The 25,036-nt window shown below is 42.4% G+C and overlaps 1 protein-coding gene across 2 annotated transcripts in view; it reads left to right on the top strand.

Annotated features, from left to right (window-relative positions):
* Positions 1-25,036, top strand: part of LOC129035766 (HAUS augmin-like complex subunit 3) — a 169,224-nt gene that overhangs the window by 16,409 nt on the left and 127,779 nt on the right. For both annotated transcript variants that reach the window (XM_063664416.1, XM_054486565.2), the window contains 2 exons: positions 12,676-12,755; positions 17,273-17,773. In XM_063664416.1, coding sequence (XP_063520486.1) covers positions 12,676-12,755; positions 17,273-17,773 — 581 coding nt within the window. The remainder of the gene's footprint in view (positions 1-12,675; positions 12,756-17,272; positions 17,774-25,036) is intronic.

The following is a 25,036-nucleotide window of genomic DNA, read 5'->3' as shown; positions in this document are numbered from 1 at the left end:
CTGCCTCAGCCTCTCAAAGTGCTGGGATTACAGACATGAGCTACTGTGCCTGGCCTACTATTTTTTTTTAGTATTATAAATTTTTTCCACAACATTTTTGGGGAGTCTCTTTGTAATACGTTAGGAAAAGTGTTTTTTTTTTTTTTAAAAAAAAAAAAACAAAAAACTAAAATCTGTAATTCCACACAATTTTCTTTTCTTTCTTTTTTTTTGAGATGGAGTCTTGCTCTGTCACCCAAGCTGGAGTGCAGTGGTGTGAACTCGGCTCACTGAAACCTCCCCCTCCTGTGTTCAAGGGATTCTCCTGCCACAGCCTCCTGAGTAGCCAGTATTACAGGCGCCCACCACCATGCCTGGCTAATTTTTGTATTTTTAGTAGAGACGGGGTTTCACCATGTTGGTTAGGTTGGTCTTAAACTCCTGACCTCAAGTGATCCACCCACCTCGGCCTCCCAAAGACATTTTTCTTAAAATTTTTTTTTACATATTTATATACATGCATACATACATCGTTTTAATATAAAATTGTGAGAAGGTTCAAGTTCTTTTTTGCTTGTTGAACCCTCTCTCTTATTGTTAACCTATGTTAACAACTTAGTATATGCCTTTTATATTTTTGTTAATTTTTTTCTATGATTATAATTTATGTGGCTGGACAGTCATGCGCTACATAATGAATGATGTTTTGGTCAACAACAGACCGCATGTATGTTGGTGGTCCCATAATATTATGATGGATCTGAAAAATTCTTGTCTCCTAGTGACATCGTAGCTGTCCTGTTATCATAGCACAATGCATTACATTTTTTTTTTTCCCAAGACAGAGTTTCACTCTTGTCACCCAGGCTGGAGTGCAGTGGTGCAATCTCGGCTCACTGCAACCTCCACCTCCCAGTTCAAGTGATTTTCCTGTCTCAGCCTCCTGAGTAGCTGGCATTACAGGTGCCCGCCACCACGCCTGGCTAATTTTTGTCTTTTTAGTAGAGGCAGGGTTTCACCATGTTGGCCAGGCTGATCTTGAACTCCTGACCTCAGGTGATCCGCCCGCCTCAGCCTCCCAAAGTGCTGAGATTACAGGCATGAGCCACCGCACCCGGCCGCATTATGTTTTTGTTGTGATGCTGGCATAAACAAACCTACTGCACTACCAGGTGTATAAAAGTATAGCACTCTGTATATAGTGTATAGCTATGTCATACAGTCAACTTACACAAACCTAGATGGCATAGCCTACTACACTGTACTATACTATGTATAATTGTATATACAATTATATGTAGTACAGAGTACTTGAAAACAAATGACTGTGTTACTGGTTTATATATTTACAATACTATATATACTTTTTATATATTTACAATACTATATATACTTTTTATCATTATTTTAGGGTGTACTCCTACTTATGAAAAAAAAAGCTGATTGTAAAACAGCTCCAGGCAGGTCCTTCAGGAGGTATCCAGAAGAAGGTACTCTTATCATAGGAAGTGACAGCTCCATATGTATTAGTGCCTCTGAAGACCTTCCAGGGGGACAAGATACAGAAGTAGAAGACGATGATACTGATGCTCTTTACCCTGTGTAGGCCTAGGCTAATGTGTGTGTGTCTTAGTTTTAAGCAAGCAAGTTAAGAACATTTTTTAAAAAGTTAAATATCTTAATAGAGAAAAGGTTATGGAATCAAGATATGAAGAAAAAATATTTTTGTTAAGCTGTACAACGTGTTTTTGTCTCAAGGTAAATGTTATAAAAGAGTTCAAAAGTTTAAAAATATGAAAGTGTGTAAAGTAAAAAACGTTAAAGTACATTGAGGTTAATTTATTATTGAAGAAAGAAAATTTTTAAAAATAAATTTAGTGTGTCCTAAATGTATAGTGTTTGTGAAGTCTACATTAGTGTACAGTAATGCACTAAGGTTTCACACTTACTCCCCACTCACTGATTCACCCAGAGCAACTGCCAGTCCTGCAAGCTCCATTTATGGTAAGTGCCCTATATATAAGTACCATTTTTTAAATCTTTTATACTGTATTTTTACCTATGTTTAGATACACAAATACTTACTGTTGTGTTACAGTTGCCTACAGTATTCAGTACACTAACATGCTGTACAGGTTTGAGCTACAGGCTAGACCATACAGCTTAGGAGTGTAGTAAGCTATGCCATCTAGGTTTGTGTAAGTTCACTATATGACAGCAGTCCCCAACCTTTTGGCACCAGGGACTGGTTTCATGGAAGACAATTTTTCCACGGGATGGGGGTCAGGTGGATGCTTTCGGGATGAAACTGTTCCACCTAAGATCATCAGGCGGTAGATTCTCATAAGAAGCTCGCAACCTATTCCTCACATGTGCAGTTCACAGTACAGTTCTTGCTCCTATGAGAATCTAATGCTGCTGCTGATCTGACAGGAGGCGGAGCTCAGGTGGGAATGCTCACTCACCTGCTGCTCACCTCCTGCTGTGTGGCCTGGTTCCTAACAGACTACAGACAGGTACTGGTCCTCAATTCAGGGGTTGGGGACCCTTGATCTATGATGTTTTCATAACAATGAAATCGCCTAATGATGCATTTCTCAGAACATATCCCTGCATGACTGTAATTATGGCTTCTATATATCTGTGCCAACCCAACCCCCCTCGTCAGGTGGCATTGGCTGAGGCATTTGTTGCAATGTATCACGTTTCAGCTTCCCCAGGCTCAATTCTTCTGATCTCCAACGCCACTCCCCAGTCAACTTTCTGCTGACAAATCTCAGTCTCAGGGAACCTGATCTGCTACAGTTGGTGGCAGGAGTGGTCTGAGAAAGTAGACATGTGATTTTGGAGTTTGGTCTCCCTCAGGTAAGCTGGCACTGATGACCTCATCACAAGTTGTGGGTGGAATACAAATGGTAGCAGTGGAATTAAAACTTTGGCTCAAGGTGGGTTTGTCTGGCTTACCAGTGGGAGCTGCTGCACCAGCTGGGACAATACTACACGTCTGAGAAGTACAAGGCAGTTGAAGACAATGGAATTGGATGGCTGTGGCTGGGAATAATAGATCCTTTGGGAAAAAAAAAAAAAAAAAAAGGCCGTGGGTGATAAGCAATTAAAGGCTAAACGTGAAAGCCGGAGGGCTTCCTGGGCAGCCTATAAAGTGACAGCCTGTAGCCGTAGTGACAGCCTGTAGCCGTAGACCCAAGACTTAGTCCTGATTGCTCCAGAGAAACTTGAATTTTCAGCCCTGGTGGTGTGCTAGGGGTTTTTGTTTTGTTTTGTTTTTTGTTTTTTGGCGATACCTAGGCTGGAGGTCCGATCTGGCTCACTTTAACCTCCGCCTCCGGGGCTCAGGTGATTCTCCCAAGTAGCTGAGACTACAGGCGTGCACACGTGGCTAGTTTTGTTTGTTTGTTTGTTTGTTTGTTTTTTAAGTACACATGGGGTTTCGCCATGTTGCCCAGTCTGGTCTCGAATTCCTGGGCGTCTTGAGCCTACCAAAGTGCGGGGATTACAGGCATGAGCCACCTCCACCTGGCCAAGATTAAGGTCTTGATCTGAAGAAAGAGGGACCAGACCCTGAGATACAGGATGGGAACCTTTGGATTGGTATATTTAAATCTTGATTGAAATACCACAAGGAGCCAAGAAAAAAAAAATCTTGAGTATCAGACCAGCTTGGGCAACATGGCGAAACCTGTGTGAATGCAAAGTATCAGGCAGGTCTCAATTTAGAAAGTTTATTTTGCCTAGGTTAAGGACATGCCTATGACACAGCCTTAGGAAGTCCTGAGACATGTGCCCAAGGTGGCTGGGGGTAGTTTGCTTTTAAACATTTTAGGAAGACATGAAACATCAATATGTGTAAGATGTAATTGGTTCGGTCTGGTAAGGCGGGACAACTTGAAGAGGGGTCTTCCAGGTTAGAATTAGATAAGAGGGGCCAGGTGCGATAGCTCACCGCTGTAATCCCAGTATTTTGGGAGGCCGAGGCGGGTGGATCCCTTGAGGTCAGGAGTACAAGACCAGACTGGCCAACGTGGTGGAACCCTGTCTCTACTAAAAATCGAAAATTAGCCGAGCATGGTGGCAGCTGCCTGTAATCCCAGCTACTCGGGAGGGTGAGGCGGGAGAATTGCTTGAACCAGGAAGTGGAGGTTGCAGTGAGCCAAGATTGTATCACTGCACTCCAGCCTGAAGGATAGAATGAGACCCTTTCAAATGAGACTCTGTTTCAAAAACAAACAAAAAGTAGGTAAGAGACAAAAGGTTGCATTCTTTTGAGTCCTTGATCAGCCTTCCACTGAATACACAATTTAGTGAATCTGTATTTTTACATAAACAATGGGGAGAGGAAGCAATCAGATCCCCATTTGTTTCAGGTGAACCTCAGAGGCATCGAATTTGACTATGAATAGAATGGGAGGCAGGTTTGCCCTAAGCAGTTCCCACCTTGACTTTTCCCTTTAGCTTTAGTGACTTGGGATTCCCAAGATTTATTTTCCTTTCACACTCATCTCTGCAAAAAATTAGTGGGGCATGATGGCATGTAATCCCAGCTATTTGGATGGCTGAGGAAGGGGGATTGTCGCTTGAGCTTGGGAGGTGGAGGTTGCAGGGAGCTGAGATTGTGCCACTGCACTCCAGCCTGGGTAACAGAGTGAGACCCTGTTTCAAAAAAAAAATAATAAATTTTATTTAAAAAATAAATCTTGAGTATCAGATACCTCTGAGACCTGCAGAAATGGCCCCACCCTGAGCGCTTCTCCCCACCTTTGCTGGAAAACAATGGAGAGCTTCTGTCTTGAAAAATAAGACATGCTCCATCATTATTTAATAATCCTTTAGGAAAAGTTTTTGGGGTGGGGAGGGAGAAACAGAAAAAACAAAGTTCATAATTCCCCAGATCTTTTTGTATAGTTATACACATGCATACATATGTCATTTCATAAGAAATTGTGAAAAGATTCATAAATGTTTTGTTCAGGCTTTTTCTTTTTTGCTGCCCCCTCCTCCTCTCCTGGTCATTAAGTCACAAAATAACCCTGCCGAAAAGTACTGGGCCTGTTACAGTCCAGTCAGGGGACAGAAACCGTAGAGTAATTTGAACAGGGAATGTTTAAGGCATTACTAACTAGCAGGATTAGCTACCAGGAATAGCTTTAGAGAAAACTCTAAAGAATCCAGCAAGAGCAGACAGGGAGCAGCTTCCCCCGCTAGGGCTGAAGTGGGGTGCTGAAGGAAGGGACAAATTTAGCAGAATCTCTCCCCTCAAGGCCGAGATTCAGACTGCCAGAGGTTGTGGATGTAGCCCACTGGGTGGCCAAGAAATCGGCTGAAGTGCCAGAGTCAGTCTGGCAAGTGGTAACCCACCTATGGGGTATCACTGAACTCACTGGGAAGTTGGTAGGGGTGCCTGTGAAACTCAGTAGGAAGCTGCCCACAGGGATCGACTGAAACTTGCTGGAGGGCTGGCTAGAATGTCTGCAGAAGTAGCTGGGAAATGGCCAGTGGGGCTGCTCATGGGTGTCTAGTACACTGGTTAAGAGCTGCAGGAGCAAGAAGAAAGGAAAGCAAAGCACAGCAGCCAGAGGCCTCTTCTCTGGCAGCATCCCTCTAGCACCCTCTGCTGATGGAGCTTAACATCATGCCAGGTGGCAAAGGAGGTGTATTTTCTGTAGGGCATGCGGTGCGACGAGGGGTGAATTTGTAGCTGAGAGGCGAATTTGTAGCTGGGAGGCAGTACATTGATAACTGGCACAGGGACGAAAGAGATTCTACTCCAAAGGAACTGCAGGACCTAACTGGCCATATACAAGCAGGCCTGGGAGAGTACCTATGGTGGGCTGGGTCTGAGGGTTCTGGATCAAGGCAGGTGGAACTAAGGTTGGATAAGGGAGAGTTTATTTATGCGGGATCACTTCAGAGACACTGGATTTGACAACCCGATGAAGATTCCAAGAGGTGGTGCCAACATACTGCTAGGATGGCTTTTAGTTCCTTGTAGGAGAGGGTTCACACTAAGTGAAGTAGAAAGGTTAGAACTGCCAGGGCAGATGGTAAAAGAAGGCATGAAAAGCCAGGAGAGGTGGACATGCTAGAATGGTCATATTGTGGAGGGCTGGGAAACTCAGCAGGTAACATTGTTCTGCAGAAGGGCGCTCTGGATGCTCTATTTACCAAAGCAATAATGAAAGCTGATGAGGGAGTGGGGAGCATCGGCTTCACTGAGAATCTCAGTGGTGTCCTCTATAGACCAGGGCTGATAATAGGAGATGCCTCCTGATAACAGTCAGGGAGACAGGATCCTGACATAGAGGCCAGGTGGTGCTGCCTGTCAGAAGCAGGGTAGGCACAGTTCTCATAAAGTGACTTCAGACCTGGAACCAACTGACTGAAGGAGAGGCCAGGTCCCCAGGAGGAAGGACTATGCAACACCATAGTGAGTGTATATGGCAGTTATTCCTCCTGTCTTTCCGCCAGGGAAACCTGTGGCCATTTACTCTGGGAACTTATACAAGGGGGAAAGGGATACTGAAACATTCATATGATATTGTTACCTGGAGACCTAAAGTATCATAATGGTTTCTCTGTCAGAGGCACAAGGACTCAAGCAATAAATGGAACCATGGCCCAGATTACACCATAATGGCAGGGCTCACTCCGAAGCCATTTTCCAAGTCCCCAAATGTTATTTGGAATGAACAGACTGTTGGAAGAACCCTCAGGTACTGGCTCCTTGGCCTGAGGATGAGAGCTCTCATAGTGAGTAAGCTCAAGTGGATGACGCTGAAACTGCCTTCCCAGCAAAGATAGTGAATTAGTACAGCAATATGGCAACCTAGGAGAAATGGTAGAAGTTAGTGCCATCCTTAAACCCCTACAGGATTCAGGGCACAGGGTGGTCCCTGTCATATATTCATTTAATTCACCAGGTAGGTGCTTACAGAAGTCAGATCCTGGAGAATAACAATTGACACCGCAAATAGTTGTGACCAAGTTATAGCCCTAATGACAGCTGGTGGGCTGGATGTGGCATATGCAATTAACAAGGCCTCAGACATGTGAAATGCAATTATTGATTTGGTGAACACATTCTTTTCCATCCCTGCAGAAATATTCACTCTGAATGGACAATATAAATTTGCACCTTGCCGCAGTGCTGTGTTATCCAGCCACCCACTGTTTTGATGACATCATGCCAATCAGCATAAGCAAGAAATGGCAAGTTTGTTAGCTGTCTTGCTGTCCAAAACATGGGAGATAAGCACACAGATATTCTGGGGCCCACCACAACCATGAAGTTTTTGGAAGTTCGGTGGTCTGAGGATAGGTAGGATATCCCCTTGCAAGTAAAGGACAAATTAGTGCCTTTTTTTTTTTTTTTTTGAGACAGTTTCACTCTTGTTGCCCAGGCTGGAGTGCAATGGCACGATCTCAGCTCACCACAACCTCCGCCTTCCAGGTTCAAGTGATTCTCCTGCCTCAGCCTCCCAGGTAGCTGGGATCACAGGGATGCGCCACCATGCCTGGCTAATTTTTTTTTTTTTTTTTTTTTGTATTTTTAGTAGAGATGGGCTTTCTCCATGTTGGTCAGGCTGGTCTCGAACTCCCGATCTTAGGTGATCCACCAGACTTGGCCTCCCAAAGTGCTGGGATTACAGGCGTGAGCCACCGCGCCTGGCCACCTTTTTTTTTTTCCCCCCCAAGAGACTGGGTCTCACTATGTTGCTCAGGCTGACCTCAAACTCTTGGGGTCAAAATGATCTGCTTCAGTCTCCCAAGTAGCTGGAACTACAAGTGCACACCTGGCTAAATTACTGCATTTTTAAGAATGAAGCATTAAGAATGAAGATGTTAACTGGTCGAGTCACCCTGCAATGTGGTTAACCACATTAACCATTAAGAGTGAACCATAACACCTGATAGGCATCTCTGGGTTTAGGGAGTGGAGGCAGCATATTCCACATTGGGAATACTGCATAGGAAAGCATCCTGTAAGAGGCCTAGGCTGTGAAGCAAGTGGCCCAGCTACTTGGACTTCCAACCCAACAGACCTTGTGATGTTAGAGGTATCTGTAGTGGGGAAAGATGCCATGTGAAGCTTAAGGCAAAGCCCCAACAGAAGAATCTCAATGCAGACTGCTAGAACTCTGGAGCAAGGCAATGCTATCTGCAGAAACGAATTATAAATTTTTCAAAAACAAAACTGTCATGCTACTGGGCCCTGGTAGAGATGGAGTGTGAGGCCATGGTGACATCAAGTGACCATGAGCCAGAACTGCCAGCCTGAGCTGGTTCTGTCAGACCCACCGAGAGGTGGGCGTGCAGCTGTCCGTTGCAAGTTGGAAGTGGCTCATTTAGTACTAGGTACAAGCAGGCACAACCAAGCTTTTCGTGTGGCCCAGAACCCATGACATCACTGGTGCTGGCACTGGTACTCCTAAAGGGGGCAGCCTTAAGACCAGCTGATGGAGGCAGGAAAAGTTAGAGCTTGGTTCATGGTGGGTGGGCTCTGAACAGCCTGATTTAGGCAGCCCGGGAAAACAGTGCTCAAAGGAAACCCAATGGGTAGAACGTTGGGTGGTGCCCTTGACTATCTACTTTGTGTGGAAGGAGAAGTGGCCCCAGTGTTAACACATTTGGAACTCTTGGGCAGTGGTTAGTGGCTTGACAGGTTGCTCAGGTACCTGGAATGAGAAAGATTGGAAGATCAGGGAGTTCCTGGAGTAAGGCGTGTGGAGGGATCTGTGGGAACAGTCATGAAGTACATCCCACCCGAGAACATTCACCAATGGGGACACACCAAACCACCACATTAATAGGATGACTTGGCCAGTTGACATCTAGCCTCTGCCATCTGCTGCACCCATGCTGGCACACTGGGCTCTCTCATGGAGTAATCATGGGGTGGGTAGATGCTGTGCATGGCACATAGCATGGGGCTCCCCCTCACCAGAGCTGACCTAGCTATTTCTCTGCAGAACATCCAATCTTCCAGCAACAGAGACCAAACACTGAGTCCTCAGTTGCACCTTCCTTGGAGGGAAACAGTCATTTGACAACACTGAACCCCTTGTGCCCTAGAAGGTACAGTGATTCATCTTGGCTGGAACCAACACATGTTACAGGCATGGGTTTGCCTTTCCCATTCTCATGGATTCAGTCAGCTCCATCACCCAAGTTTCACAGAGTGTTTGATCCGCAGGATCCTGCGCTCAGCCAAGGAACTGCAGCAGTGGGCACATGAGAGTGGGACCCACTGTCTCCCTCAGAGCCACACACCAAGAAGCTGCCGGCCTGATGGAGCAGCAGGATGGTCTGTGGAAGGCACAGCTCACCTCGTGTGCAGCCTGGAGGTGACACCTGCGATGAAGCAGTCACCTCCAGGGTGCAGTCTGCACTGCAAATCACTAACCAGTATGTGGTGCAGTGTCCTTGGTTTGTGTAATAAATGGGTCTGGGAACCAAAAGGTGAAAGTCATCACTCCCAGTGACCTACTTAGAAATCTGTATTTCTCCCTCACACGCCTCTGGGTTCTTAAGGTTTAAAGGTCTTGACTCTTAAAGGGAAAACCTTTCCAGCAGGGGCACAGGAAGAACGCCGTTTAATTTCCAGTGTGGCTGCTGTCTGGTCATTTCAAGTTCCTTGTGCCAAGAGACTGGCTGGCAAGGAATGTAATTTCCATCTTCTGGGGTGACTGACCGTGGGCGTCAGGTGGAGGTAGAGCTGTTACTACATAACTGGGGTCAGGGAAGCACTCAGGTGATGTGATTTGCCACCTCATGGTCCCCTACCCAAATTTGATGGCAAATGCTGGGGCTATGGCCAGAGAAGGGCATGGTGGCCAGGGGCTTACCTCTCAGGGATGAGGGTTTGGGTTACCTGATCAGGTAAGCTAAGCCACCTAGAGCAGTAGAGGAGATAGGCAAGGGTGAGGAGACCCTAGCATGGGCAGTAGAGGAGGGAGATGAATGTAATTTGCAACCTTGAGGCCAGCTGCAGCAACAAGATGTAGTTCATCCCAGTACCTTCCTTTTATAAATTTCCCCAGGAAAAGGCCCACCTACAGGAGCTGCTCCCAGAACGTCCCTGAAGCAAGTGGCTATGAGCAGCACAGTGTGGACTGTAGCGAGCACTGTGGTGCCCATATGCCCCTTTAGTACTGAAGCACTGTCCCTGCTCCTGGGACAGCCCCTCCCTGATTGCCTGGCTGCAAAGAACTTCTTTGCCCAAGGGCCCACCCCTTCCCCAGGAGTGACTGGTCCAGTGACTAGTTTGTGCAGGGGTATAAAAACCCAGCTGTCCTGACCCATTGGGAGACACATCTGCAGGACGATGCTCAGCCCAGGACAGGCTTTTGAGTGACTGCATCTTAGCCATTGTCTTCCTTGGTTGGGTTCTGCCTCCTTCACTCTCCAATCACCTTTTCAAATGCAAACCTTCATCACAGAGGTGGTCTCCCAGGGTACCCGACCTGTGCCAGTGTTATGTGCGTAACATCTTCGTGTGCATAAGTGGGGAGATTTGGTCATTATTTTTAAAAATGAGGTCATCATCTTCAGTCAACCACTATAGCTGGAGTCATTTTTCCCCCTGCAATCTATGTTTTAACAAGGTCATTCTTTTTAGTGGCTATGTATTTCATGATGTGGATATTATGTAATTTATTCCTCAGTTTTCTTCTGATTGGTATCTACTTTATTTTCAGTCCTTTGCCATAATGAGCAATACTGCTGTAAACATTTTGGTTTAAACCTGTTTACTGTTGCATATATTTCTGTGAAACAGCCAAGAGTGAGATTATTTGGTTAGAGATTATTTGGTTAGATGATTGATATTGTTTTCTATCTGTTTTTGTTGAGGCAAGAGCACTCTGTCTCTCATATATATGTGGCTGAGGTATATATATATGTGTGTATATATATATGTGTATGTGTGTGTGTGTATATATAAAACAGCACACGTATCCTAAGTTAAGTTTAGGTCAAAATTTCACAAACCCAAACCCAGTTCAGGAAACGTAACTAGCATTCCCAGAGGCCCATCTTGAGCTCCCTGTGGGTCACTTTCTCCACCCAACTCCCAAGAGTGATGTATGCATTATTCATTTTAGTAAGTCTTAACAGTTTGCCTTCTAGAAAGAGTCTGTTTACATTTTTACCAGCAATACATGAGACTACCTCTTCCCCTGTGTTTCCAGTTATAGCTAATTTGCATTTCCCTGAGTATTGTATTTGTTTCCTATTTGGGTTTTCTGTTTTGTGTATTGCCTTTTCCTATTCTTTGCTCATTTTTCTGTTGAATTGTTTGTCTTATCTTGTAAATGTATGAGAACTTGTTGCATAATATAGCAATTAACCCTTTGTCATTTTTGTTCCAAATAGTTTTCCCAATGCATTTATTTTCTTTTTGATGTGGTGCTAGTTGTATCAGCCCTATTAATTAATCTATCCTTTTCTATTGAATTGAAATACTATCTCTGTTGTATATAAAGTCTTGGAATCAGTCTCTGGGTTGTCTGTTCTGTTCTAGAGGTCTTTTCTCTCTCTCTTTTTTAAGCTTACTTTTTTTTTTTTTTCCCCAAGACAGTGTCTTGCCCTGTAACCCAGGCTGGAGTGCAGTGGCGCAATCTCGGCTCACTGCAACCTTTACCTCCCGGGTTCAAGCAATTCTCCTGCCTCAGCCTCCCGAGTAGATGGGATTGCAGGTGCTCGCCACCACACCTGGCTAATTTTTGTATTTTTAGTAGAGGTGGTGTTTCACCATTTTGGCCAAGCTGGTCTCGAGCTCCTGACCTGAGGTGATCCACCCACCTCAGCCTCCCAAAGTGCTGGGATTACAGGCGTGAGTCACCATGCCTGGCCTAAGCTTACATTTCTTGTCTTTTCGTACTTTGAAATTATTTTATTAAATTAAAATATCCCTGTAGGGTCTCCAATTGGAATTGCCTTAAATTTGGAAGAATTAAACATTTTGTGATCTATATCCTAATGCTGTGTCTTTTCATTTGTACAGATCTTTTTTTATGCCATTTAATAAGATTTTACATTTTCATCATTGAGGGCCTTGTATCTTTTTTGTTATATTTATCCTAAGTATAATGTTTTTATATTGTAAGTGAAATATGTTCCCCTATTTGCATTTCTAGGTTGTTATTGTTCCTGCAGAGGAAACGTATGTCACAGTGGTTAAGAGCACAGACTCCCAAATCATATTGCCTGGGATTGGATCCTGGTTCTGTCACTTACTGTTCAGCCCAGGCTTATTGAAATCAAATCAAAATCTAAATTAGAAGTTTGTTTTAATGATGTTTTACTGAACCTTTAATTGTTCCACTGCAGTATTCAGTCTAAGAGTTTCCCCAAACCTTTAATCCTTTTAAGGTTTCTATAAATGTTGACCTTAGGTTTTTAGAGTCATGTATTCAAATGCACATGCCAAATAATGATTTTTAATAAATGTTTTATGATTATATAGAGCTATCTTCAGTTAACTTGAAGGTACTTTACATAAATATTTATTGCAATGGTACTAAGCATTTTACTTGTGAATTTTATTACATTGTTTTAAGTAAGTTAATAATGAATAAATAAGCATGATTATAGAGGTTATTTTAGTGTTTAGTCAACTGTATGACTTAGATATCAATGTTTCTTTAATGCCCCATGTTTCTTTTTTGTTGTTTTTAAAAGCTATGGAAGTGATAAACAAGTCCAGTGTTAAGTATTCAGTACAACTTGAAGATGGGAAGAATCAATCACCAGAAAAAAAGGTAAAGCATTGCAAATATGAGTAATTTTAAGCAGATAACACTTATTTGTTCAATAGATACTTATTAAGTGTTCTACTATGTGCTAGGCACTGTAGATACAACACCTTAAAAAAAAAAAAGGCGTTCTTGCTCTCCAAGAACTTATAGTTTAATTTGGATGCGGGGAGGGGCAAGTAAGTGCCATGAGAGAAGTTAGTTCAGAGTGCTCTGGGGACAATAGGAGGAACATCTAACTCAGTTTTTGTGCTATTTCATTTTGCCCTTCTGGGTGTTGAGGAGAAGAATCAGGGATGTCTTTCTGAAGTATGAAAATTATATCTGAGTTGAGATCTATTGGATAATTAGGAGTTGATCAACCTAGGCTGGATGCGGTGGCTCACACAGGTAATCCCAGCGCGTTGGGAAGCTGAGCAGGGTGGACCACTTCAGGCCAGGAATTTGAGACCAGCTTGGGCAACATAAGGAGACCCTGTCTCTATAAAAATTACACACACAAAAAAATTAACTGGGCATGGTGGCATGCTTCTGTAGTCCCAGCTACTCAGGAGGCTGAGGCTGGAGGATCACTTGAGCCAAGGATTTTGAGGCTGCAGTGAGCTGTGATTGCACCACAGCACTCCAGCCTGGGCAACAGAGCAAGACTCAGTCTCTAAAAAATAGAAATAAAAAATAAAAAGATCCCCACCTTTAAGGGAGTAGGGGCAAGACATTGAGAAAATTTTCAGATAAGGGAAGAAGGCTTGGAACTTTGGGTAGTGGAAATAGAATTTCAGAAAGGCAGGGCTATAACATTCACAATGGGTGAGTTATATGATATGGGCTAGAGAGGTTGTATCACCAAAGACCTTGTGTATGAAAGTGGTGGAGGCAACATAGTGGTTAAGAGAATGGACTTTGGGTAAACTACCTGTGTTCAAGTCCCAACCTAATTAAATTTAAACCTAAACTCCCTATAGTAAAGTGAGATAATAGGACCTGTCTCTTGGGTTTATGGGGTGATTATTTGCCCCTGGGTTCATAGGATGATTATCTGCCCTTGGAGTGGAGGGAAGAGGCATCTTCCACAGATAAGGGACTCTTCCCTTCTTCCCTCTGTAAATGAATGGAAATTGTATCTCTCAGTGGTGAACAAACTGTGCTCCTTGGATCCCGAAGGCAGGGGTCTGCAAACTTTTTGCTCCCTTTCTCTCAAAAGAATTTTGTTGTTTTTGTTTGTTCGAGACAGGCCCTCACTCTGTCGCCCAGGGTGGAGTGCAGGGGTGTGATCACAGCTCGCTGCAATCTCCACCTCCACCTCTGCAACCATGCCCAGCTAATTGATTGAGTCCTGGACTCAAGTGATCCTCCCAACTCAGCCTCCCAAGTAGCTAAGACTACAGGCACACACCATCATTGCCCAGCTAATTTTTGTATTTTTGGTAGAGACAGGGTTTCACCATGTTGCCCGGGCTGGGCTCAAGCGATCCTCCCACCTCGGTCTCCCAAAGTGCTGGGATTACAGATATGAGCCCCCATACCTGGCCTTCTCAAACTATATGTACTGCCTGACATATTTTAAAGTTGAAATTTAAAATCTTTATCACCAGTTTAAAAAATGGCAAAGTACGTGATTTCTGCTCTATTGTTAATATTGACTTTTTACTGTTACATTACCATTTAAAATATATTCACGAAAATTAAATACTGCACTTTGACAACTTGATATCCACAATCCTCTCATTATTATTATTATTATTATTATTATTATTATTATTATTATTTGGAGACGGAGTCTTGCTGTGTCACCTGCACTGGAGTGCAGTGGTGTGATCTCGGCTGACTGCACCCTCCGCCTCCTGGGTTAAGAGATTCTCCTGCCTCAGCCTCTGAGTAGCTGGGATTACAGGTGCCCACCACCACACCCGGCTAATTTTTGTATTTTTAATAGAGATGGGGTTTCACCATGTTGGCCAGGCTGGTCTCGAACTCCTGACCTCCGGTGATCTGCCCACCTCAGCCCCGCAAAATGTTGGGATTACAGGCATGAGCCACCGTGCCTGGCCTATTTTATTTATTTATTTATTTATTTATTATTTTTTGAGATGGAGTCTCACTCTGTCACCAAGGCGGGAGTGTAGTGGCACAATCTCGGCTCACTGCAACCTCCGTCTCCTGGGTTTAAGCGATTCTCCTGCCTCAGCCTCCCAAGCAGCTGGGGTTACAGGTGCATGCCACCATGCTCAGCTAATTTTTGTATTTTTAGTAGAGACAGGGTTTCACCATATTGGCCAGGCTGGTCTTGAACTCCTGACCTCGTGATCCATCTGCCTGGGCCTCCCAAAGTAGTGGGATTACAGGCGTGAGCCACCATGCCTGGCCTCTTTTTATTATTATTATTATTATTATTATTATTATTATTTTGAGACTTTCTCACTCTGTTGCACAGGCTGAAGTGCAGTGTGGTGTGACCACGGCTTACTGTAGCCTTGACCTCCTGGGCTCAGGTGATCCTCCCACCTCAGCCTCCTGAGTAGCTGGGACTGTAGGCACATGACACCATGCCCAGCTAATTTTTGTATTCTTTGTAAAAAGACAGGGTTTTGCTCTTTAGCCCAGGCTGGTCTTGAACTCCTGGGCTCAAGCAGTCCTCCTGCCTCAGCCTCCCAAAGTGCCAGGATTACAGGTATGAGCCACTGTGCCCAGCCCACAATCATCCCCTTAAAAAAGACAGAGCAAGATCTTCAACAGTTTGAAATTTTATATTTTTCTTTTTCTCCTTGAATTTCTTTTCTTGTTTACTCCTCCATGGAATTTTTAATGTAATTTTATGCTTGAAAGCCTACTCTTGGAAACCATATATTTCTCTGCAATAAAAATACAAGTATAAATTTAAAATTTTCATAACATATGACCAAGTGTTAAAACATTTTCTTTCAAAATTATTTTAAAGGTAATATTAATATAGTTATTCAAAGCCATATATATATATATAAAAAGCAAATTTATATACATATAAAGTAAATTTATATACATATAAAGTAAATTTGAAAATAAGCCTTAGTTGGGTACATTGGCTCACACCTGTAATCCCAGCACTTTGGGAGGCCAAGGCGGGCAGATTGCTTGAGTCCAGGAGTTTGAGACCCACCTGGGGAACATGGTGAAACCCCATCACTACTAAAAATAGAAAAATTCGCTGGGTGTGGTGGTGAACCCCTGTAGTCACAGCTACATGGGAGGCTGAGGTGGGAGGATCACTTGAGCCGGGGACATGGAGGTTGCAGTGAGCTGAGATTGTGCCACTGCACTTCAGCCTGGGCAACAGAGCAAGACCCTGTCTCAAAAAAAAAAAAAAAAAGGGAAAGGAAAGAAACCTTAAAAATAAAGTGTTATCGTAAATAAGTCCTATAATGAAATGGATAGGATTGCTTTCCCCACCTTGATTAGTTTGTGGATCTATGAATGTATATTGCACATTGATGGAATGAAACAGGTAGAGAACTGCTATTGAGCTGGGTTTAATTTTTTTTTTTTTTTTTTTCCCGAAATGGAGTCTTGCTCTGTCGCCCAAGCTGGAGTGCAATGGCATGATCTCAGCTCACTGCAACCGCCGCCTTCCGGTTTCAAGTGATTCTCTTGCCTCAGCCTCCTGAGTAGCTGGAATTACAGGCATGCTCCACCATGCCTAGCTAATTTTTGTATTCTTAGTAGAGACGAGGTTTCTCCATGTTGGCCAGGATGGTCTCGAACTCTTGACCCCGTGATCCACCAGCCTCAGCCTCCCAAAGTATTGGGATTACAGGTGTGAGCCACTGCACCTGGCCCAAAAACATTTTTTCAGTAGATAGATTAACATATTATTAAATAGTTTTGGTGATTTCATTTTCTCTATAAATGGCTTTTACTTGGAAGTTGTAAATTATTAATCTTCTCTCTTATGCACATATGCAGCATACTCCTATCCATGACATGTCTCATTACATGCATTGATTCCCAGAACAGGGGCCAGTTGGAGGCTTTTGAGCTTTTTTTTTTGAGACAGAGTTTCGCTCTTGTCACCCAAGTTGGAGTGCTATGGTGCAATCCCAGCTCACTTCAGCCTCCACCTCCTGGATTCAAGTGATTCCCCTGCCTCAGCCTCCCGAGTAGCTGGAATTACAGGCGCCCGCCACCATGCCCAGCTAATTTTTGTATTTTTAGTAGAGACGAAGTTTCACCATGTTGGCCAGACTCATCTCGAATTCCTGACCTCAAGTGATCCACCCACCTCGGCCTCCCAAAGTGCTAGGATTACAGGCGTGAGCCACCACACCTGGCAGGCTTTTGAGCTCTTGATCCAGATATGCATGCCTACCTTGGTTGAGAAAAATCACTGCTTTAGAAGACACTATATGGTTTCCTTAGAAGGTTTGATCATAGGTAATATGAAGATTGTGTCTCCATATTACCTTAGACAAGTTTTTACCAGAAATTAGTTTGGTTTATAGATCTGTCTTATGAGTCCATATTCTAATGAAAGATTTTCCATTTTTCTGTAGGATCTTAAATCTTTAAGAAGTCAGACATCAAGAGGTTCTGCCAAGCTCTCTCTTCAGTCCTGCAGTGTCAGGCTCACAGATCAGCTGTCTACTGACCAAAAACAGAAGAGCATCAGCTCATTGACTCTTTCAAGTTATTTAATTCCACAGTATAATCAAGAGGCTTCAGTTCTACAGAAAAAGGGGCATAAAAGAAAGCATTTCCTAACGGAGAATATAAATAATGAAAATAAAGGAAGCATTAATCTTAAAAGAGAACATATTACATATAATAATTCATCAGAGAAAACAAGTAAACAAATGGCATTGGAAGAAGATACTGATGAGGCTGAAGCCTACCTCAATTCTGGGAACTCAGGAGCATTGAAAAAACATTTTTGTGATATTAGGCATTTGGATGATTGGGCAAAAAGCCAGCTGATTGAAATGCTCAAACAGGCAGCAGCCCTGGTGGTAACTGTGATGTATAGTGATGGTTCCACCCAGCTAGGAGTTGACCAGGTTAGTAAACAGTGATGTTTTTGTTTGCTGTCTTGACACCATAAAAGAAGCCCATTTTCTTAGTGTCTGATTTTGATAGGAGAGCTAGAAACAAGATTTTAAGGCTTTCCCTCCCCTCCAGTGGTAAGTGATTGACAATATATAGCTCCCATCAGTTTCTTAGGAAACTGTAAAACTGTTTTCCAGAGTGGGTGTACCATTTTACCTTCCACTAGCAGTGTACTAGGGTTTCAAATTCTCCACCTCCTTCCCAACACATGTTGTTGTCTGTTTTTTTATTTTAGCCATTCCAGTGATTCTGAAGTGGTATTTCATAGTGGTTTTAAATTGTATTTCCCTATTATCTAGTGACATTGAGCATCTTTTCATGTGCTTATTGGCCATTCATATATCTTCTTTGATGAAATGTCTGTTCAAATTTTTTGCCCATTTTAAAATTGGGTTATTTGTGTTTTATTCTGGATCTGTAAGCATTCTTTATATATTCTGATACAAGTCTCTTATAAGATATATTATTTATACTTCTCTCAATTTCTGTCATATTTTTTAAAAAATTTATTGAGGGTGTCTTTTGAAGCACAAAAATTTTTTAATTTAATCTCTATTGATTTTTTTTAAAACCTTTCCTTTTCATTTTCCCTTTCCTTTCCTTTCCTTTCTTCTACTTTCCTGCACCCATCACCCAAGCAGTATACACTGCACACATTTGTAGTATTTTATCCCTCACCCCCTTCCCACCCTTTCCTCCTGAGTCCCCAGAGTCCATTGTGTCATTCTTATGCCTTTGCATCCTCATAGCTTAGCTCCCACTTATAAGTAAGAACATACAATGTTTGGTTTTCCATTCCTGAGTTACTTCACTTAGAATAGTATTTTCCAGTCTCATCCAGGTCACTGTGAATGCCATTAATTCATTCACTTGTATGGCTGCATAGTATTCCATCATATGTATATACCACAGTTTCTTTATTCACTCCTTGATTGATGGGCATTTGGGTTGGTTCCACGTTTTTGCAATTGCAAATTGTGCTGCTATAACCATGCATGTGCAAGTATCCTTTTTGTATAATGACTTCTCTTCCTCTGGGTAGATACCCAGTAGTGGGATTGCTGGATCAAATGGTAGTTCTACTTTTAGTTCTTTAAGGAATTTCCACACTGTTTGCCATAGTGACTGTACTAGTTTACATTCTCACCAGAAGTATAGAAGTGTTCCCTATTCACTGCATCCATGCCAATATCTATTATTTTTTGACTTTTTGATTATGGCCATTCTTGCAGGAGTAAGATGGTATTGCATTGTGGTTTTGATTTGCATTTTCATGATCATTAGTGATGGTGAGCATTTTTTCATATATTTGTTGGCCAGTTGTATATTTTCTTTGGAGAATTGTCTATTCATGTCCTTAGCCCACTTTTTGATGGGATTGTTTGTTTTTTTCTTGCTAATTTGTTTGAGTCATTGTAGATTCTGGATATTAGTCCTTTGTCAGATGTATGAATTGTGAAAATTTTCTCCCACCCTGTGGGTTGTCTGTTTACTCTGCTGACTATTCCCTTTGCTATGTAAAAGCTTTTTAGTTTAATTAAGTCCCAGCTATTTATCTTTGTTTTTATTACATTTGCTTTTGGGTTCTTGGTCATGAAATCCTTGCCTAAGCCAATTTCTGGAAGAGTTTTTCCAATGTTATCTTCTATAATTTTTATAGTTTCAGGTATTAAATTTAAGTCCTTGATCCATCTTGAGCTGATGTTTGTATAAGGTGAGAGATGAGGATCCAGTTTCATTTTACATGTGGCTTGCCAATTATCTCAGCACCATTTGTTGAATAGGGTGTCCTTTCCCCACTTCATGTTTTTGTTTGCTTTGTCAAAGATCAGTTGGCTGTAAGAATTTGGGTTTGTTTCTGGGTTCTCTATTTGGTTCAATTGGTCTATGTGCCTATTTTTATACCAGTACCATGCTGTTTTGGTAACAGTGGCCTTATAGTATAGTTTGAAATCAGGTACTGTGATACCTCCAGATTTGCTCTTTTTGCTTAGTCTTGCTTTGGCTATGTGGGCTTTTTTGTTGTTGTTGTTCCATATGAATTTTAGGTTTTTTTTTTTTTGAGACAGAGTCTCACTCTGTCGCCCAAGCTGGAGTGCAGTGGCGCGATCTCAGCTCGCTGCAACCTCTGCCTCCTGGATTCAAGTGATTCTTCTGCCTCAGCCTCCCAAGTAGCTGGGACTACAGGTGCGTGCCACCACGCCCAGCTAATTTTTGTATTTTTAGTAGAGACGAGGTTTCACCATATTGACCAAGCTGGTCTCGAACTCCTGACCTTGTGATCCACCCGCCTTGGCCTCCCAAAGTGCTGGGATTACAGGTGTCAGCCACCGTGCCTGGCCTAGGATTGTTTTTTCTAGTTCTGTGAAGAATGATGGTGGTATTTTGACGGGAATTGCATTAGATTTGTCGATTGCTTTTGGCAGTATAGTCATTTTCACAATATTGACTCTACCCTTCCATGAGCATGGGATGTGCTTCCATTCGTTTGTGTCACCTGTGATTTCCTTCAGCAGGTGTTTTGGAGTTTTCCATGCAGAGGTCTTTCACCTCCTTGGTTAGATATATTCCTAAGTATTTTACTTTTTTGCAGCTATTGTAAAAGGGGTTGAGTTCTTGATTTGATTCTCAGCTTAGTCACTGTTAGTGTATAGAAGAGCTACTGATTTGCGTACCTTAATTTTGTATCCAGAAACTTGGCCGAATTCTTTCATCAGTTCTAGGAGCTTTCTGGAGGAATCTTTAGGGTTTTCTAGGTAAACAATCATATAATCAGGAAATAGTGACAGTTGACTTCCTCTTTATCTATTCGGATGCTTTTTATTTCTTTCTTTTGTCTGATTGCTCTGGCTAGGACTTCCAATACCATATTGAAAGGAAGTCGTGAGAGTGGGCATCCTTGTTTTGTTCCAGTTCTCAGGGTGAGTGCTTTCAGCTTTTCTCCATTCAGTATTATGTTGGCTGTGGGTTTATAATAGATGGCTTTATTACATTAAGGTATGTCGCTTGTATGCCAATTGTGCTGAGAGTTTTAATAATAAAGCAATGCTGGATTTTGTTGAATGCTTTTTCTGCATCTATTGAGGTGATCATATGATTTTTGTTTTTAATTCTGTTTATGTGCTGTATCACATTTATTGACTTGCGTATCCAACCCTGCATCCCTGGTATGAAACCCACTTGATCATGGTGGATTATCTTTTTGATATGTTGTTGGATTTGGTTAGCTAGTATTTTGTTAAGGACTTTTGCATCTATGTTCATCAGGGATATTGGTCTGTAGTTTTCTCTTTTGGTGGTATCCTCTCCTGGTATTGGTATTAGGGTGATACTGACTTCATAGAATGATTTAGTGAGGATTCCCTCTTTCTCTGTCTTGTGGAATAGTGTCAATAGGATCAGTACTGATTCTTCTTTGAATGTCTGGTAGAATTCTGCTGTGAATCTGTCTGGTCCTGGACTTTTTTTGTTGATAATTTTTTTTTGTTACCATTTCAATCTCACTGCTTGTTATTGGTTTGTTCAGGACATCTAATTCTTCCTAATTTAAACTAGAAAGGTTGTATCTTTCCAGGAATTTATCCATATCCTCTAGGTTTTCGAGTTTATGTGTGTAAAGTTGTTCATAGTAGCCTTGAGTGATCTTTTACATTTTTGTGGTGTCAGTTGTTATATCTCCCATTTTGTTTCTAATTGAGCTTTTTGGATTTTTTCTCTTCTTTTCTTGGTTAATCTTGGTAATGGTCTATCAATTTTATTTATCTTTTCAAAGAACCAGCTTTTTGTTTCATGTTGCCCAGGCTGGAATATAATGGTGCGATCTCAGCTCACTGAAACCTCTGCCTCCCAGATTCAGGTGATTCTCCTGTCTCAGCCTCCCTAAGTAGCTGGGATTACAGGCATGCGCCACCACACCTGGCTAATTTTTTGTATTTAGTAGAGATGGGGTTTCACCATATTGGTCAGACTGGTCTCAAACTCCTGACCTCAGGTGATCCAACCTCCTCTGCCGCCCAAAGTGCTGGGATTACAGGCATGAGCCACTGTGCCTGGCATTTGCTTCATTTATCTTTTGTATTTTGTTTGTTTCAATATCATTGAGTTCTGCTTTGATCGTGGTCATTTCCTTTCTTTTGCTGGGTTTGGGTTTGGTTTGTTCTTGTTTCTCTAGTTCCTTGAGGTGTGACCTTAGATTCTGCTCTTTCAGACTTTTTGATGTAGGTGTTTAGGGCTGTGAACTTTCCTCTTAGTACCGCCTTTGCTGTATCCCAGAGGTTTTGAAAGGTTGTGTCACTATTGTTGTTCAGTTTGAAGATTTTTTTTTTTTTTAGACAGTCTTGCTGTGTCACCCAGGCTGGAGTGCAGTGGTACAATCTTGGCTCACTGCAACCTCTGCCTCCCAGGTTCAAGCAATTCTCCTGTCTCAGCCTCCCAAGTAGCTGGGACTATAGGAGCAAGCCACCACGCCTGGCTAATTTTTGTATTTTTAGTAGAGACGGGGTTTCATCATGTTGGCCAGGCTGGTCTTGAACTCCTGACCTCAAGTGATCCGCCCGTGTGGGCCTCCCAAAGTGCTGGGATTACAGGCATGAGTCTGGCCTCCTCTTTGTCTTTTTTAACTGCGGTTGCTTTAAAGTTTATTTGTCTGATATAAGAATAGCTATTCTTGCTTGCTTTTGGTCTCCCTTTGCATGGAATGTCTTTTTCCACTCCTACCTTAAGTTTATGTGAGTCCTTATGTGTTAGGTGAGTCTCTTGAAGGCGGCAGATGGTTGGTTGGTGAATTCTTATCCATTCTGCAATTCTGTATCTTTTAAGTGGAGCATTTAGGCCATTTACATTCAAGGTTAGTATTGAGATGTGAGGTACCATTCCATTCATCATACTATTTGTTGCCTGTGTACGTTGTTTTTTTTTTTGTTTTCTTTTTTTAATTGTATTTTTGCTTTATAGGGCCTGTGAAATGTATGCTTTAAAGAGATTCTGTTTTGATGTGTTTCCAGGATTTGTTTCAAGGTTTAGAACTCTTTTTAATGGTTGTTGTAGTGCTGGCTTGGTAGTGGCGAATTCTCTCAGCATTTGTTTGTCTGAAAAGGACTGTATCCTTCCTTCATTTATGAAGCTTAGTTTCACTGGATACAATTGTTTTGTTTAAGGAGGCTGAAGATAGGGCCCCAGTCCCTTCTAGCTTGGAGGGTTTCTGCTGTTAATCTGATAGGTTTTCCTTTATAGGTTACCTGATGCTTTTGCCTCATAGCTCTTAAGATTCTTTCCTTTGTCTTTACTTTAGATAACCTGATGACAATGTGCCTAGGCAATGATCTTTTTGCAATGAATTTCCCAGGTGTTCTTTGAGCTTCTTGTATTTGGATGTCTAGGTCTCTAGCAAGGCCAGGGAAGTTTTCCTTGATTATTCCCCCAAATATGTTTTCCAAACTTTAAGATTTCTCTTCTTCCTCAGGAACGCCAATTATTCTTAGGTTTGGTTGTTTAACATAATCCGAGACTTCTTGGAGGCTTTGTTCATGTTTTCTTATTCTTTTTTCTTTATCTTTGTTGGATTGGGTTAATTCGAAAACCTTGTCTTTGAGCTCTGAAGTTCTTTCTTCTGCTTGTTTGATTCTAATGCTGAGATTTTCCAGAGCATTTTGCATTTCTATAAGTGCATCTATTGTTTCCTGAAGTTTTGATTTTTTTTTTATATATATGCTATCTATATCTATTTCATTGAAAATTTCTCCCCTCATTTCTTTTTTTTCTTTTTTTTTTTTTTGGAGTGGTGGAGGGAGACAGAGTCTCACTCTGTCACCCAGGCTGGAGTGCAGTGGCATGATCTGGGTTCACTGTAACCTCCGCCTCCCAGATTCAGGCGATTCTCCTGCCTCAGCCTCTTGAGTAGCTGGGACTACAGGCATGTGCCACCACGCCTGGCTAATTTTTTGTATTTTTAGTAGAGATGGAGTTTCACCGTGTTAGCCAGGATGGTCTCGATCTCCTGACCTCGTGATCCGCCTGCCTTAGCCTCCCAAAGTGCTGGGATTACAGGCGTGAGCCACAGTGCCTGGCCTCCCCTCATTTCTTGTGTCATTTTTTTGACTTCCTTAAACCAGGCTTTGCCTTTCTCTGGTGCCTCCCTGATTAACTTAATAACTAACCTTCTGGATTCTTTTTCAGGTAAATCAGGGATTTCTTCTTGGTTTGGATCCATTGCTGGTGAGCTAGTTGGGCGTGCTAAAGAACCTTGTTTTGTCATATTACCAGAGTTGGTTTTCTGGTTCCTTCTCATTTGGGTAGGCTCTGTCAGAGGGAAGGTCTAGGACTCAAGGCTGTTGTTCAGATTCTTTTATCCCATGGGGTGTTGCCTTGAGGTAGTCCTCTCCCCATTTTCCTAGGGATGTGGCTTCCTGAGAGCTGAGCTGTAGTGATTGTTATCTGTCTTCTGGATCTAGCCACCCAGCAAGTCTACCAGACTCCAGGCTGGTACTGTACGGAGTCCTGTGATGTGAACTGTCTGTGGGTCTCTCGGCCGTGGATACCAACACAGTATTTGGGGTGTCTCCTGGGTCCCGCAGGAGCAGTCTGCTTCCTTCAAAGGATCTGTGGGTTCTCTCTGCTTTCCTGATTTATTCTCGTAGTCATTCTAAAGCAAAAGCTCACGATGCGAGCCTCCACACTCTGCTCTGTCTGTCCCAGTGGGAGCTGCCATCTAGTCCTGCCTCCCATCTGCCGTGATCTCCTAATTCTCTCTGATTATTGGTGCTTTGTAGTAAGTTTTGAAATCAAGAAGAGTGAGTCCTCCAACTTTGTCTTTTTCAAGATTCTTTTGGGTATTGTGCTTCCTTTGCTTGTCAGTTTTAGGATCAGTTTGTCAATTTATGCAAAAATCCAACTGGAACTTTGATATAAACTGTGTTAAATCTATAGGTTAATTTTGCAAGTCTTACCATCTTAATATAATAGTATTGAGTTTTCTGATCCATAAACATGGAGTATTCTGATCCATAAACATGGGGTATCTCCATGTATTTAAAACTTTAATTTCCTCTAGGAATGTTTTATAGTTTTCAGTGTAGTATGCAAGTTTTGCTTTACCTTTCATTTTTTAAAAGGCATTTTGCTGGTTAAAGAATGTAAGTTGATAGTTTATTTTCTTCTAGTAGTTTCATAATATTATTCTACTATTGGCTGGGTGTGGTGGCTCACGCCTGTAATCC

The sequence above is a fragment of the Pongo pygmaeus genome, chromosome 3 (assembly GCF_028885625.2).
Source record: "Pongo pygmaeus isolate AG05252 chromosome 3, NHGRI_mPonPyg2-v2.0_pri, whole genome shotgun sequence".
Classification (NCBI taxonomy): domain Eukaryota; kingdom Metazoa; phylum Chordata; class Mammalia; order Primates; family Hominidae; genus Pongo; species Pongo pygmaeus.
Note: the sequence above shows the minus strand (reverse complement) of the source record. Positions and strands in the feature narration are given on the sequence as shown.